The 15,131-nt window shown below is 30.2% G+C and overlaps 1 protein-coding gene and 1 long non-coding RNA gene across 7 annotated transcripts; one reads left to right on the top strand and one right to left on the bottom strand.

The window, feature by feature from the left end:
* Positions 1–10: 10 nt before the first annotated feature.
* On the bottom strand, positions 11–14,156 carry LOC118064054 (zinc transporter ZIP1-like). 5 transcript variants are annotated; one of them, XM_035078425.1, is made up of 8 exons: positions 13,980–14,156; positions 7,713–7,980; positions 7,218–7,385; positions 6,821–6,976; positions 6,566–6,727; positions 6,148–6,355; positions 5,913–6,039; positions 15–1,010 (listed from the first exon to the last, which is right to left on the bottom strand). In XM_035078425.1, the coding sequence occupies exons 2-8, from the start codon at positions 7,922–7,924 to the stop codon at positions 790–792; spliced, it is 1,254 nt and encodes a 417-aa protein (XP_034934316.1). In that variant the 5' UTR covers positions 7,925–7,980; positions 13,980–14,156; the 3' UTR covers positions 15–789. The 5 variants fall into 5 exon arrangements, with proteins under 5 accessions (XP_034934315.1, XP_034934316.1, XP_034934320.1 ...); XM_035078429.1 differs by lacking the exon at positions 13,980–14,156 and adding an exon at positions 11,871–12,044; XM_035078426.1 differs by lacking the exon at positions 13,980–14,156 and adding an exon at positions 9,203–9,369.
* LOC118064056 (uncharacterized) lies at positions 8,193–14,913 on the top strand. Of its 2 annotated transcripts, none has more exons than XR_004690014.1 (4): positions 8,193–8,350; positions 8,910–9,113; positions 10,282–10,439; positions 14,870–14,913. It is a non-coding gene; the product is annotated as an uncharacterized lncRNA (long non-coding RNA). The 2 variants fall into 2 exon arrangements; XR_004690013.1 differs by lacking the exon at positions 14,870–14,913 and adding an exon at positions 11,195–11,390 and having other exon boundaries at positions 8,194–8,350.
* Positions 14,914–15,131: the final 218 nt, after the last annotated feature.

Genomic DNA, 15,131 nt, shown 5'->3' with positions numbered 1-15,131 from the left:
AACAAGAATAAAAATACTCAATCATTGAAGTGTTTTAATAAAGATAACCATTTATATTAATACACTTCTTTAGTATCATCATATTGACATTCAGCTATCGTGAAAAGATTACAGATTGGAAAATCCATGAGCGTTCTTCTTAATTATACGATAATTATGAAAAATAAAATAATGAATAGTTAACTAACATTAATCTTACATCGAAAATAATTATTATAGAAATTAATATTAATAATAATAAATTCGTTAGAAGTTAAGACATTCAGTCTAATATTTACATGATGATCACTCATCAAGAAGACAACAATATTGTCAAGTAAGCTCGTAAATCGACTAAATTCTCATAATTATCTTCTTTATACAAGATTGAGTCATATTTGAAATACTTTTATATACTTGTTTTTGTGTTTCTATTTTTTATTGTCATTTCTTCACATCTTATCGGCTTAAAAATATCTGTCACGTTACCCATAGGATATTTAATTAAACGTCAACATCCATGTGATTTTTGACCATGAATCATGGGAATTTCTTAAAACTCGATTCTAGATTATTTTTTATCTCGAGTTCTTAGTCAATAGCATTAAGAACATTGATTTCGGTATATAAACCATTTTCAGTCAATATTCTTGTTAGGTTTGATGAAAAAATATTGCTTTATCTCCAACTAATTTGGAGAAATGTGGCATAAGGTTCAAATGCAATTTAAAACTTAAATAATTGCTCTTCATTTGAGTTCGGTACGATTATTTATAATAAATATATATCTCTAATTAAACCTAAGTGATCTTACGAGTGTCCTGAACTGGGATTTGATCTTGTCGTTGTAGAAGCAATAATATTGGTGACTGCATCAGCTACTGTTGATGATATCCTGTCAATATTTTCTGTAATTGCTTTGACCGAAGGATTATGATGATCATGATGATCATGGTCCTCATGCTCGTCAACTCCACATAAATGTTCATGTCCACCTCCGTGAGAGTGTGAATGAGAATGTGAGTGTGCAGCTAAAAAAGAAACAAGAATTGTAATTAGTCAATGAAATCATCAAAAAATAATTCTTAAAATGAATATAAAATGTTGTTCTTATGATTAAGATATTTCAGTAGGTCGTAAATAAGGCTATTATAAAACTTATTATTTTAATGGTGTTGCTAAGTGTCTGAATGTTTTTGTAAACATATTGTGCATAATTATGTAAATACTTGAAAAAAATTATGTTGACATGACTTAAACACTGAAGGAGGTAAGCGAGCGTAAACAGTTTTCCTAACTTAAAAACGTTGAATAAAAAATGTATAAAGAAGAAAAATAATCGAACTAGTGATAGAAATAGATGTAATTGGTCATAGGTACGCGAGAAAGCTGTCGAAAGTCGGTCGATGAAACGTTTGGTTCGACGACCTCGGAGTCAGGTCCATTGTCAGTGGAGGAGAAAGCACTCTATTTAAACATCTGGGTCGTCAACACGCGCGTGACTTGTCCTGCCCTACCCTGGACCTAAATGTCGCCCATGAGGTAATCATTATTTTGGAGTGATTTGCTACAACTTTATGGGTAATTATTTTGACTCCAAGCTTTGATACATGAGGATGAAACATCTTTAATAGAAAAACATAATAAGTCATCATTAGGAAGTTGTTGCTAGTCGTTCCTATCTATGGAAGCACAAACCGTGGATGATATCTAATTATGTAATATCCGCAACGTTGAATGTATAATGAGAATTGAGTAATTTACATTGTTTTTTTTACTGTAGATATGATAGTTAATATATTGCCACAATATATGAACATGACAAGTTCAACATGAATGTTGTTCATCGATACGAAACTCGATACTGAGATATAGAAACAAATGTTTCAATCAATAAATAGCTATCAAGATCTTAAAAGTCTCTCCAGATTAGGCATTTTTCTAATCAACGGTAATTTGCATTCTCAACTGAATCAAATGTATTTTAAGGTGATTAATGTAACGGTTGATCGATGTCGAATGATCTTCAGCACGCGATTCACGTGACCGTGACCTGACAATGGCCAGAGTGTAAAGCTCTTTCATTTTTGAATTTATGATCGATCCACCGTGGATTCCTCTTCATATTCCAGAACATCTGCTATCACAAATACATGCAAAATGAAGAGAAAAGCAAGGACGCTTTGAAATAATGTTTTGCACGAAAGTCTAAAACGAAAGAATCTTTGACCTTTTCTGATTAAAATGGTTCATGAGTAAAGCTTTTAATGTCAAAGTTTTTTGAAACTATTTTAACACCTTTTCTTCATCATAAATATTTAACAAATCGATTTCATCTATTATTTTCTTGTGTTTATATGACTCACTGGCTAATTGAAGACCCAACATGAGCATAAATCCAGCAATTATTGCTGCTAATTGAAGCAATCCGCTTTTATCATTAGCCCTTTCTCTAGCAAGCACTTCAAAAAAGACGACGTAGAGCAATGTTCCTGCTGCCATGCCTTGTAGAATTGTTGGAGTTGCACCAAGATTCTCACTGTCATTTTTAAAATATCCTAGTCCAAGTCCAGACACTATTCCTAAAGGAGTGACCATAGAGAAAACTGTGAGATATCCCAGAATTGTTCTTGTTGAAGCTCCAGTAATGTAAAGTTCCATCCCAACACAAAAGGCTATTACTAGTTTGTGTGTAGCTATTGCACCTGCTAGATAAACAACAGATCCAATTGATGGCTCTAAACCAACTGCCAATCCTTCGAAGATTGCATGAAATGATAATGCAACTACTGTAAGCAATCCACGAACTGAAGTATCAGTATGGTGATTGTGGCCTTTGGGGGATTTGGCACGAGGGGGATACACACGCGTTACAAATTGATCATCTTCACGACCAGCATCAAGTGGAGAGTCCATAGGTGCTAAAGATTGTACAAAGACAGCAGGTAATACATCTGCTTGGTTTATTTCTTTGTTACTTTTGGGTGAATCTGATTTGTTATGATCATCTTTCTCTTCATCTTCATATCTAAATCTTCCAACTTTCCAAGATGTTGGAGATGAAGGTTTTTTATTAGTAGTTACAGTTGTTATCGTCGTATTAGATGTAGAAACTGGTGCTTGCTTATTACATCGACGTACAGATACTGTTCTGTAAAGAAGATCTTCAGAATGTTGAGTTTTTCCCGTCAATGTTGCATGAACTGTTTCTTCAACAAAATAAACCAAGAAAAATCCAACGCAAAATAGTAGCTCTGCCATACTTAGAGTTCCAATAGTGATGAGTTGGCCATTCGATTGATGACGTTCAACACTTTGACGTACCTCAGGAGCCAAATGTAGAAATGTTGTGAATAATAAAACTCCACCGCCAAAGCAAAGTAAAAGAGACGTCAAAAGACCCTGAAATAAATTTTATAATTAATAATACAATAGTCATGTTAAATCAAGTTATTTTATCAATATCAAAATTAGGATTAGATTATAATGGAATTTATCTAAATTAAATATATATTGATACTGAAATCGAATTAAAGGAAAAAATAATATTAAAAAATATTTACCTGAGCTCTCTTTTCTATAGCTGAAGATGTATCAGTGGAAGTGCTTGAACAACTGGACAAACTACATTTTTGACGTCTTTTAAATCTACAACGACCAATGATTAAAGGTAGTAGTCCAACTAATAGTGATCCAAGACCAAGAATGACCATCGCTGCTATTTTAGTAAGCAGTAAAGAAACTTGAGATGTTTGCATGGTTTGATTGAACAACACTGATGGCTCTATGCTTTCCATGATGCTTGATGTTGATAGTAACACTGTTCAGACAACAATGCTGAAGACAGAAAAACTGTTTCCCTAGTGAGTGTTGGCCACCGTCTGATATCACTAATCATTTACTCCCCCTTCGACTTTTAAATTCGTTTATTCAAGTTGATAGTGATATCATAGTACTTGAAACAAGAAACTCAGATGCTTAGGCCATTGTACGTTAAACATATATACTGACTGAGATTGTTATGCTAACAAGCAAGAAGAGGGTGTCATCACAAAATAGAGAAGAAATTCTTATCAATCTGCTCATAGTCCGATGTTCAAAACAAATTCTTATTCTTGTGACTTTCTTAAGTCTTCTTCAAAATATTTAACTTAACTATCTCATATTCACTTACTTTTCAAACTAAAAACTATTAAAAGATATCGTCTTATCAGCTAAACTATAAAAAAATTGCGTTATAGCGAAACAAGTTATCTTCAAATCCGTTTCTTAACGTGGTACTGTTGATGACGTTTGCAATAACTTTTTTGGAGTTTGTAGTTGCAAAGTTATTGAAAGACTGAATTCCCGGAGATGTATCTTGTGCTTTATAAATTATTATACTCCTACTTCCTGATGTTAATTAAAAGCACATGATAACATCATGCACAATAATCATTCCATTTCTTATCACACTCTTCAAAATCTTCTGGTAATTATATTTCTTCATCATGTTTTTTTCCATTTAAGCTGATAAATCCATTAAATATTTAAGACTCTGTTATAAAATAACTTCTTAGCTATTTACAAATATTCAGAATGCCGTGACGAACGCCATGACGATTATGACAAGCCAACGTCCTCGCGGTAGAACGAACTGAGCACTCCTGGAACTGGGGGCCTTGTTGCGGACTATCCCCTCGCGCGTCTTACGTCGCAACATCCATCACTCCCCTTCCTGCCAGTTTTCACGGCAAATCGTGTTCCCCTTCCACCCTCCACCGCCTTTCACAGACTTCCCTCGTGTTCTCCGTTGCCTCATCATCTTCTGCTCCAACGACACACGGCTAAACTCATCGTAGCCGGTTTATTTCTAAGTATAAAGTCTGATGTCTTCGTTAATTTATTCACTTAGCTTTGATATTGTGTGAAAAAATATAAACAAACTATTTCAACAATTACTTCGTAAGAAAAAATGAACAATTGCTCCATTATAAGTCCTTGGGGGTTAAATTAAAAGTATTATGATAAATGTTATTTTGTAATTACGTCTTAAGATAAGACTTAAATTGAAAATAACGATGAATGACTACTTTAATACTTGGTCCTGCAATTTTTTTATTTAATTCAAATAAAATTTTAATTTAATTTTAACTCGCCAATTTTCATTTATTCATTAACTGAAAGTTTAAGTGAAAGGACTTGAAAAACTCTTTTTTGATTATATTCAAAGAATATTAAACTAAAGTTAATTAGAGTTGTTAAATTTAATCATGCCTAGTTGTGAAAATTAACTTTAAAAAAATGTGTGAAAGTATTTTAAAACAATGATTAGTTTTATAATAGCCTCATTAAAACCATACTCATTATTAGATTATTCATGTCAGAAATTATGTAGTCTAGTTACACATACAAGAGTCAAATGAAAACAATTATTCTTTGCATGGAATAATGAATCTGTTCCTATATCTGTACTTTAAGTGCAAACTTTTGAATACGGAAATCGAAACTTGAATGACGTAACTCATTACCCGTTTACTTGAGTTTAATACGCCCACGAAATACCTCGAAAACTTTTTATAGGTATGTAGGTCACTGATGATCAATTAAGTCGATCAAATAAATTTTTTTTTATGCCTCACGACTAATAAATACTAACATTTTATCATGTATTATTATGAATTATTTTTATAATTTATCTTTTCAATGACAAAATGATGCTACTATCAAATAAAATACTTTTATTTTATATCTTCCGTTGATGGTATAGAAATGATATAATGCAATGCATGTATCATTAAATTTTTCAATAAATGTGGATGAATATTCGATCACAAATGATGCCTAATTTTTTCTGATTCATCTTATTCGTAAATATTGAAATTGTCTAAAGTCAGTTTAAATCTGAAAAACAAATAAAAAAATACTTAAATAATAAATAAACTAATACTCACTTGCTATCTGAAGTCCAAACATGACCATAAAACCAATGATAATGGACAAATATTGATGAAGACCATCCCTATTATGATGCAAGATTTCAAAAAATACGACGTAGAGTAGAGTTCCCGTAGCAATTCCCTAAAATCAATCAAAGTTTATTTAGTATTTATATAATTTTTTTTTTAATAATCATAATAGTTAAATGTATTTGAAGGAATTTAATTGTTTAATCAATTTTTATAGTACCTGAAGAATCACTGGAAGTGGTCCACTAGCAGCTGTAGAGCCACCTCCAACGAGAAGCATACCAATACCAATACCCATTGGAGATACGATTGCAAACGTGCAAACGTATATCACACTTAAACATTGATGCGTCCTTGAAGCAACTAGTTCAACTCCGATGCAGAATGCAATGACAAATTTGTGAGCTGCCACTGCAGCAAACATGTACCTACAATTTAAGCATTTATTTATTCAGGTATTCTTTATGTTTTTACTCTTCACTAGTGTAATTGAAGTTTCATATAAGTGAATTACTTTGATACGTAAATGATTTAACTACATTTTCAGTAAATGAAGTAAAAAAACACTAACTAAATCAAGCTCAACTGTGCTAACTAATTGAAACTTCTTCACTTGATGATGGGAATGATTTAATTACCAGACATAATTTGCCGATCCCTCAAGACCAATAGCAAGGCCTTCAAACAGTTCATGAACAGAGAGTCCTAATACGATCAACAATCCCCTCAATGAACTTATTACGAAGTCATGATGATCTGTCATAACAGGTGCTGGTAAGTGAGTGTGGCCATGACCATACCTACATTAGAATAAATTTTTTTAGTTATAAACAATTTCATTACACTGATTTAAAGATAATGCAATAAGTTGTTTAGTAATAGATGATATTTACCCATGAGAATGACCGTGACCAACTACACAACCATTATTTTCCACCAATTCATTGGTGCTGTGATTAACATCTTTTTCTACATGTTTCACTTCATGTTGCTCTCGTTGTCTGAGTTTAGTGTGTACTATTTCTTCCACTAAATACATGATGAAAAACCTGAAATATTCAGATTGCATGTGTTTATTCTGTTTTATTCATTAACTTCATAATCAACAATGACTTTGGACGATCATTGATACTTATTATAATGAAAAACAACAAATCATTCACTCATTTGTCGGGAATAATTGCTGTTGTTGAGATTAATATCAATTATCATATTATCAACGTGAAAATATCATACAGGAAAACGAAATCACGTAAACACTTAATAATATATTATCATACAATGACTTACCCAGTACAGACGAAAGTTTCTGCCCACGGAAAGTGATAATCCGGCAAAATACCACCATCAACAAGAGATTCTACATTTTCTTTAACTTCTGGTAACATGTGCAAAAAAGTCGTACAAAATAGAACTCCACCACCAAATCCTAAGAGCATTCCAACAATCCTGGATGATCTGTAATAGAGTCATAAATTGTTATGATGTAACAGACACTTTAAATTTAGATTTTTTACTCCACAAATTTCTGTTTGACCTGACCATGAAACATTTTTTATGACATTGAATACATTTAATAAAAATTAAAAGTAAATATCTTTTTGAATTCACCAATTTTTCTTTCACTTGAAAATCATTTTATAAATCAATCATATAACAACCTTCATTGTTTCATCATTGAAAAATTATTTCTGATTCCACTTGCCGCTACAAATTTATTAATACACTTTCTAAATGAACTATTTATTTTTACTGAAGCAATTTATGATATAAAAATAAACTTACCTTGGATTATCATTTTTATCAGTTCCCCATTTAAAACATTTGCTGAGTTGAAGTGGTATCGATCCCATAATTGTACTGACCACGCACAAAACCACCATAGTAACAGCTTTAGCTGTAAGAACAGCTGTTGGATTGTGATCATCGTGAGCGTCCATCGTAGAATCTATTTTCTGCGTAAAAAACTCGACGATCTCTTCTTGATGAGGTGCCATTGCTGACTAATTTTCGAACCTCTCCAGACAGTCGTAGACAGTGGACGCCGTAGTTTCTGTAAATCGTCAAAAATACATAATCGTTAACGAATTTCTTAAAGCCAATGAATAGAAATATACCTGAACTAGGGACACCTCAACTACCTGAGGCAGTGTATAATCTACATTTTCGGTGTATAAGTTTAAACTGTTAAATTTAAACAGTCCAAGTATGATAGAATACCAAGAACCAATCAAATTCAATAATTTGACACGTGATAGTATAGAAGGGAATTACACCTTGAATCACACATTAAGGCACATTAAGTGTCAATAATACTACGAGTTTAGTTGCAAATGAATCTTACAGATGCTTACACAGATGTTCGTTCTATATCTTACATTAATTACTTAAGAAAATACTTGAGTTATTACCCAATCAAAAAGGTTTGATACTGTTTTATGTCATCGAATACACATTTATATAATGAAAAATTTGTTGAAACAGTTGTTTTTTAAATTCTTTAGTATAGTAATAATAACAAATAAATAATGAATAATAAAGTCAATGTGTAACTTTGATAAATTATAAATAAATGTGTATAATAATTTTTTTCTTGGGAATCCAGTAAAAAATTTTAATGAATACTGTAAGAATCATTCACTTGTCATTATTTTTATCTATCGACTCATAAAACACAAACAGAAAGTTTGACAACAAAGGCTCATCTTGAATAAATATTGAGAGAAATAAAATTTTATTAATATTCGTATTAAAAAAAATCTGTATATAAAAAGTTTTTAATTAAAATTATTATTCACGTTTATTAAAAGATATTAAAAGATAATTACTGTGGAAATGGTCAAAAATGATACAATTACTTTAATTTATGATTTAATTTTATATTCTCTGTCTGTTAATAGATTAATCATTTAAATAAATATTAAAGATTATTATCATAGACTAGTTAATTGTTCAGAATTTAAAAAAACTTCTTTTTTTCAGACTAAAAATCTTTTGGAGACAATGAAATCCGGAAGACTACGATTTCTCAGTTGAACTGTAGCGATTTTTTTCAATCAACTAAATGAATTGCTGAGACATGAGCACGAGCAAGAGAAAATAGATGATGAATAAGAGTGAATAAGCGTGGACACACGAATTGGACCATCTCTGTACAATAGTAAAATGTGAATAGTGTGGGTAGTGGTAAGTACATTCATCCGGGAATCAAGTTAAACTATCAGTAAAAAGGAAAATAAATTTTTTTAGTAAATTAAAAAAACAAATATACATACATAACGAATCTTGACACTCTTATATAAATGTTTTATCAGTCGAGAAAATGGAGTAAACAGTAATCTAGTTTAATTGAAAAAAATTTAGTAAACTTTCTTTTTGTATTTTTACTAAGCTGATCAATTTAAATCACCCCGGTAATCGCGTTGCCTACTAACTGTCTCAGTCCGTGACACATTCAGATATATATGTATACGGTATCATCTCCCAATCTTTCTAATCGGCAAGTGCGTGGCGATAACAAATTGAATTTATTGTGTGTGGTAACAGAGACAGCAATACTTAATCATTATACCGACTTAAGACTTCTGATCAAGTAAAAAAGCAGCCGATAAAGATAGAGAAGATTTCATCTTAATAATTATAATTCTTCATGTCTATTTAAAGAAACAAACAAGTACATTTTTTTATTCCTTTGAGAAATGTTTGAATATATATTTCTCATCTAAATGTTAATTACGTCATGTTTGGTCTCTTGACGTCATGAAAATGAATGTTTGGACGCCAGGTGCATAAATAGCTGGGATTCCCGAATGATGTAGGAAAAGACGCTGTCATCAATACCGGATTTCTACTTCGTAGGTCTGACTACTAGAAGTAAAGCTTGAGATGTTGACTACTACGCGATCATTGGCCACAAAGGTCATTCATTGCTGTATGCTACCTACTACCGCAACAGATAGTCTGGGTATTCATATAATAGTGAAAGTATTCGTTGTAAGAATTAGCGAAGGGGAAGCGACTCTTGTATACTAACACTAAATTGGTTGCTCAAGGCAAACTGCGTGCATGATTGAAAAGGATAAGGTTGTTGAATCGTCCAGATTCTAGTTCTGTATGTAATTATTGTTGTATTTAAATAGGGGAAGCCCTAGCAATAGGAAACTTCTTTGGAAAAATATTCAAAACAAAAATAACTTTTATAGATTTTTCAATAAAATGAATCATTGAATGAATAGAAATACATTATGTTTATGATGATTAAGATGTTAATAACAAAAAAATGATTAGAATATAATTAATTGAATAAAAATATTTATTGACGTCTGCATAAAATTAGTTTGTTTTTATTTTTCAGAGGCTGGAGTGGAGAATGTATTGGTGCCGGAAGTGACAGCAACACCATCAGAATTCCCGCTCATGAATATGTGTTAAAAAATCATAGGAAAACCCCGAGAAATTTTCAGATACATTATGCATCAAACAACTTATTGAAATGAGCCATTATCATACAGAGTGAGTATTAGTGTCAGATAATTGTAGTTTCTTTATCATTTTAGAAATTTTATAATGACTCAATTAAGGAGTGATTTGAAGTAATTTTCCTGGCAAATAGTCTTATCAATAGACTCCTGCAGAGTTCGATTATCCATAAATTACATCATATATCATATCTATTGAAAATCTTTATTTTTTAAATCTATCAAAGAGTCCAACAATCAATACCGAAACAAATAAGTTTTAAATTGGACAAATCAATATTTATCTGATGCCAGACTCTAGATCTTTCTTTTTTTATCAGAATAACAATTGATCGATTTTTTTACGGTGTACGTGACTTACATACATGGAGTCAACTGAAAATGGAGCAATGTTTTTTGTATTCTCACGTTCTAGTATGAATACTATTTTGAAAATACAATTAGTAATAACTTAATCAGTGAAAGTGAGATAGTTCTGATAAATTTATCGAATTTGAATTCTTTGAACTTTTCCTTCTGCAGTATAATACTTGGAGGATATTTATTAGAATGGTGCAATTGGGAATAGAAACTTTTCAAAAATTATTTTTGGAGTTCATTGTAACTCAAGTTTACATAAAAGGATGTCATCAATTAATCTCATCTGTCTTAATACCAATTGTCAAAGCTCATATATTATCAAGTTGTTTACTCTATCGAAAAATATACAAATAAAAGGAAAAACTTTATTACTTACAAAAAACGAAAAATACTTACGAAAAATATACAAATAAAAGGAAAAACTTTAAGGATGATCCAAGTGTGAACCGAATCATAAAATGATAATTTATAAAGCATAATTTTATTTGGAGTAAAGCTGTGACAAACGATTGTCATGATAAATTGAATAATGTTGCATATTTTTACATAATGAACATTGTGGAAGACTTTTGAAAACCAAAAGTCAATGACAAGGGTACAATATAATCTTTTGAAGTTTATCAAATAATATTACGTTATTTCTTAAATTATATCATTACCTAATATATAATACATATATATTAATTTTTTTCAAGAGTCTTAAACACTCATTGAATAAAACATATATTTTTCTGCTAAAATGAGTTCTATTGATAATGTTTCCGTGTTAAGTCTGATTATTCACTCTTATATACTTCATTTATTTATCGATAATTAAAAGACAACATCCACTCGACTATTGTTGAACCCAAAAGCGAATATTCTGGACTGAGGATTAACATTATTGATTTCAATCTCATAAACAAGAAAAAAATCTTATCAATTTTTTCTTATTAAGAAAATTATTTTTCTATGACATTAATTTCATTAATTATATCTTGATTTTTAATTTTTCGATCTTTAAATGTCACATATTATATAATTTATTTTGCAAAGAATTTATAAGAAGAAATTATCACTTTGTGCTTGGTATCTATATAAAAAACTAAAATTAAAAAATTCAAACCTCAAAATATGATCCTGGTGTATCTACTTTAAATGCATCTGACTGGAGTACAAGTTCTCACCATGAATACAAATGAATTCACAAAATTGTTCTTATGAAATATCTACTCATATAGTTCACTTATAACTTTATAGCATGTGGACACTTGAACTCCCAAAAGAGTCTAATCAAAAGAGGCGCAGAATCACGAAAGGATTGAAAGAAGAAATTTCAACAATTAAAAGCACTTACATTCAATTTATAAGCCAGTTAACAATCTCGTTGACATTAACATGTCTCATAGAAGTATTATGTCGTAGACGCAGACGAATAATCATAATGATAAACTGACCTAAAGCATCAGGAATGCCACGACTAATTTTCTTCAGAGTTTTTTCCTCTCATATAATGTACTAATAATAAAATAATTATCATGATTATTACCAACAATTCATTCTAATTTACTAATAAATTTATCATATCTTTAATAAAATAAATATTAAATAAGTTATTATAAAATTTACAACTTTATTCAAATGAAGATTTTGATTGGTTTTATATTTACTACTTAGTATTCAGTATTTATTTATTTAAAATATTAATGATCGTATTTATCACCAAAAATTTTTTATCTTCAAATATTATTTCCGTTATTTGCTTTTTTATGTTTATTTATTCGTTAATATTTAACCATTTTTTCCTGGTTGACGTATATCATTATGAGTATTCTGTTATTGTCTAACAAAAGACCTCGAACAGAAACTACGTAGAAGTAATACTCTAAAAGCAAGTACTAAACCCGTCAGTCTAAATAAAAGATAACTCCTTATTACGGATGATTTACATGAGAAAGCTACAGATGACTGGATTGCTGTCCAGAATGTTGAGAAACCTTGTTCACTTTTCGCAGGGAATCACTTAAAGTCTTTTAATACGTGTAGGCGCTTAGGGAATCACTGACTCTGCATTCAGAGAATTGTCTTACAAAGAATTTACTTATTAAGCAAACTGCCATAATAATGAAATTTCTCTGTGATTTGAAAAAAATATAATGTATATATGTTATGTAGACCTACAATCAACCTTGATAACAGGAAAAATTTGGAGTAAACAATGTAGAAGGACTATACAATAATGTGGAATTGCAATGCGGATGCGATTGCCAGAGCGTAGCTTTCATTCAATGATTATTATTTTTTTAAATATTTTTTTTTTTTTTTCATTCTGTTTTGTGATAATACTTTGGAGCAGTATTGCATGTTGACGCATATAAAGAATACCTTTATAAAAAAATTTGTAATTGATGAAAAATATGTTGTTTCATGAATTTAAAATAATACTCTTCAGGCTAAATATTTTATAAATTTTTGAAGTTAATATATTAAAAATTAAACCATATCAACTGAAAATGATAAATATACTTGATCAATTTGGTATTACAAAGTATAGTTAATTTATTGTCAAGCAAAAAGTTGATTATTTTAATAAATTATGAAAATGATAGTAAGGCAAGAAAAAATGTTTTTTTCATTGAAACATTAAAAACGCGATAAAGGAGGCGATTTTTTTATCAGTTTGACAATTGAAACAAATGTTTATAATATTTATTTGTATCGATAGATGACAAAGACACAGATTATGACTGAATGAATTTAAGTGACAAGGAAAAAAGTATTTCACATGATTATTCTACTATCCTACATCATAAATGTTAATGAAAAGCAATAATTTATAACAAGTTAGAAAATAGCAATAAAAGTTTTCCAAGCAATAGTCGCATACCTTTATAGCATAATTAACCAGCATAAAAAAAATAATTATAAAAAACTCACAGTCCATAGGAAATTTATTTGAAAACATGATGTAACATTTATTGACTCAGTTAAATAATTTTACTGGTCATGACAAAAATGATTCTTTATAAAATCTTTGCACTCACACGCACAAAATGTAATGAATCTAATAGCCAAAGATGCAGTAATTGGATAGGAAATGGTGATAAATGAAGCACGTGCAATTCACTGTAATTTTATCAAATTGCATTCTGTGATAATAAAAAAAATGGAGATCAAGTTACGCGAATCGATCGAGTGAATGTATATTTGATATAGTTCAACTGTAAAAACTCACATGTGGAACTTGATGAAAGTCTCTGTCGGCGTCCTTGTGGTGTGTTGTCGAGAGGTAACAGAATCTTGTTCAAGTCACGACGAGTAGATGCGCGAAATTGGCGCCGCGAAGAAGAATAAGCGGCTTCAGCTGTGAGGCCTCGTCTCTTACCTTTCCACCAGGAATTCCCCCGTCGACATAATGCAATGCCTTAGGACCAATTGGCTTTGGTTCACCCTGACTTCCCCACCAACATTACCAATTCCTTTCCTTGGAGAAGTACATTCTACTTCGCTGCAGAAACAGACAATCATTAAGTCATCATGTAAATATTGAAAATTTTATGAGGCAATCATTTGTTTTTGTTCATTTTAATATTTTCAACCATATACGCATTTACCTTTAGACCTACTTTATTATTTGTTTACATCAATGTTAATTTCATTCAAGAGTTCATTGAAGTTTTAGTTCTCGAGAAGCGAAAAAAACTTTAATTACTATTCTCATGCGAAGATTCATTGTTACATTGATCATTATCGTTTCTATTAAGAGAGTTATCGCCATTAGAAGACACTTCTTATTGACAGAAGAAGTTAAAAAAATATAAAAGATTATAAAAATAGTTCTGATTAAATTCAGCATCGATATTTATTAAAGATAATGATAATTTTTTCTTATAAAATGGATTAATTATTGCTAAATGTTTATATGAAATGTAATTATCAAAATTCAATATTTGAATATTGGATAAATAATTTAATACCCAGGTAGACGTCACTTTCTTTATCATAAGCAAGTGATAATTAGTGATGAAAAGCACTTTTAAAGAAACAAATAAAAATCATTAAAAATACAAGTAATTATAATAATTATTTTCAACGATTATTAATTTGTTTTTTTCTATTTTTCAGGAGACAGATTTTGAAATAAGTAAAAAAATTACCTGATGAAGAAGAAGCTTCTAAGAATAATTCAGGAAAAATTCAAAATGAAATAATCATTATGTGATTGACAGGTAATTCAATCATTTAAAAGCCTCACCAATTACCTTGAATTTATTTACATAAATATTTAAATTACTTAAATTAATAATTACTACCAATCGGTATGTGAGAATTTCAATTTACTTGGTTTAGGGAACACAGGTGTCATTTTTATTGTCGCCTTAAGTAT

Source organism: Chelonus insularis, unplaced genomic scaffold, assembly GCF_013357705.1.
Source record: "Chelonus insularis isolate UGA/USDA-ARS -01 unplaced genomic scaffold, ASM1335770v1 contig_159_pilon, whole genome shotgun sequence".
NCBI lineage: Eukaryota > Metazoa > Arthropoda > Insecta > Hymenoptera > Braconidae > Chelonus > Chelonus insularis.
This window is presented reverse-complemented; position numbering and strand designations above follow the sequence as displayed.

Coding starts and splice junctions, on each gene's coding strand:
- LOC118064054 (XM_035078424.1), bottom strand. CDS start 3,776: ATGGAAAGCATAGAGCCATCAGTGTTGTTCAATCAAACCATGCAAACA. Junction 3,382..3,542: donor CTATAGAAAAGAGAGCTCAG/GTAAATATTTTT, acceptor AATTTATTTCAG/GGTCTTTTGACGTCTCTTTT. Junction 1,011..2,345: donor GTTGGGTCTTCAATTAGCCA/GTGAGTCATATA, acceptor TTTCTTTTTTAG/CTGCACACTCACATTCTCAT.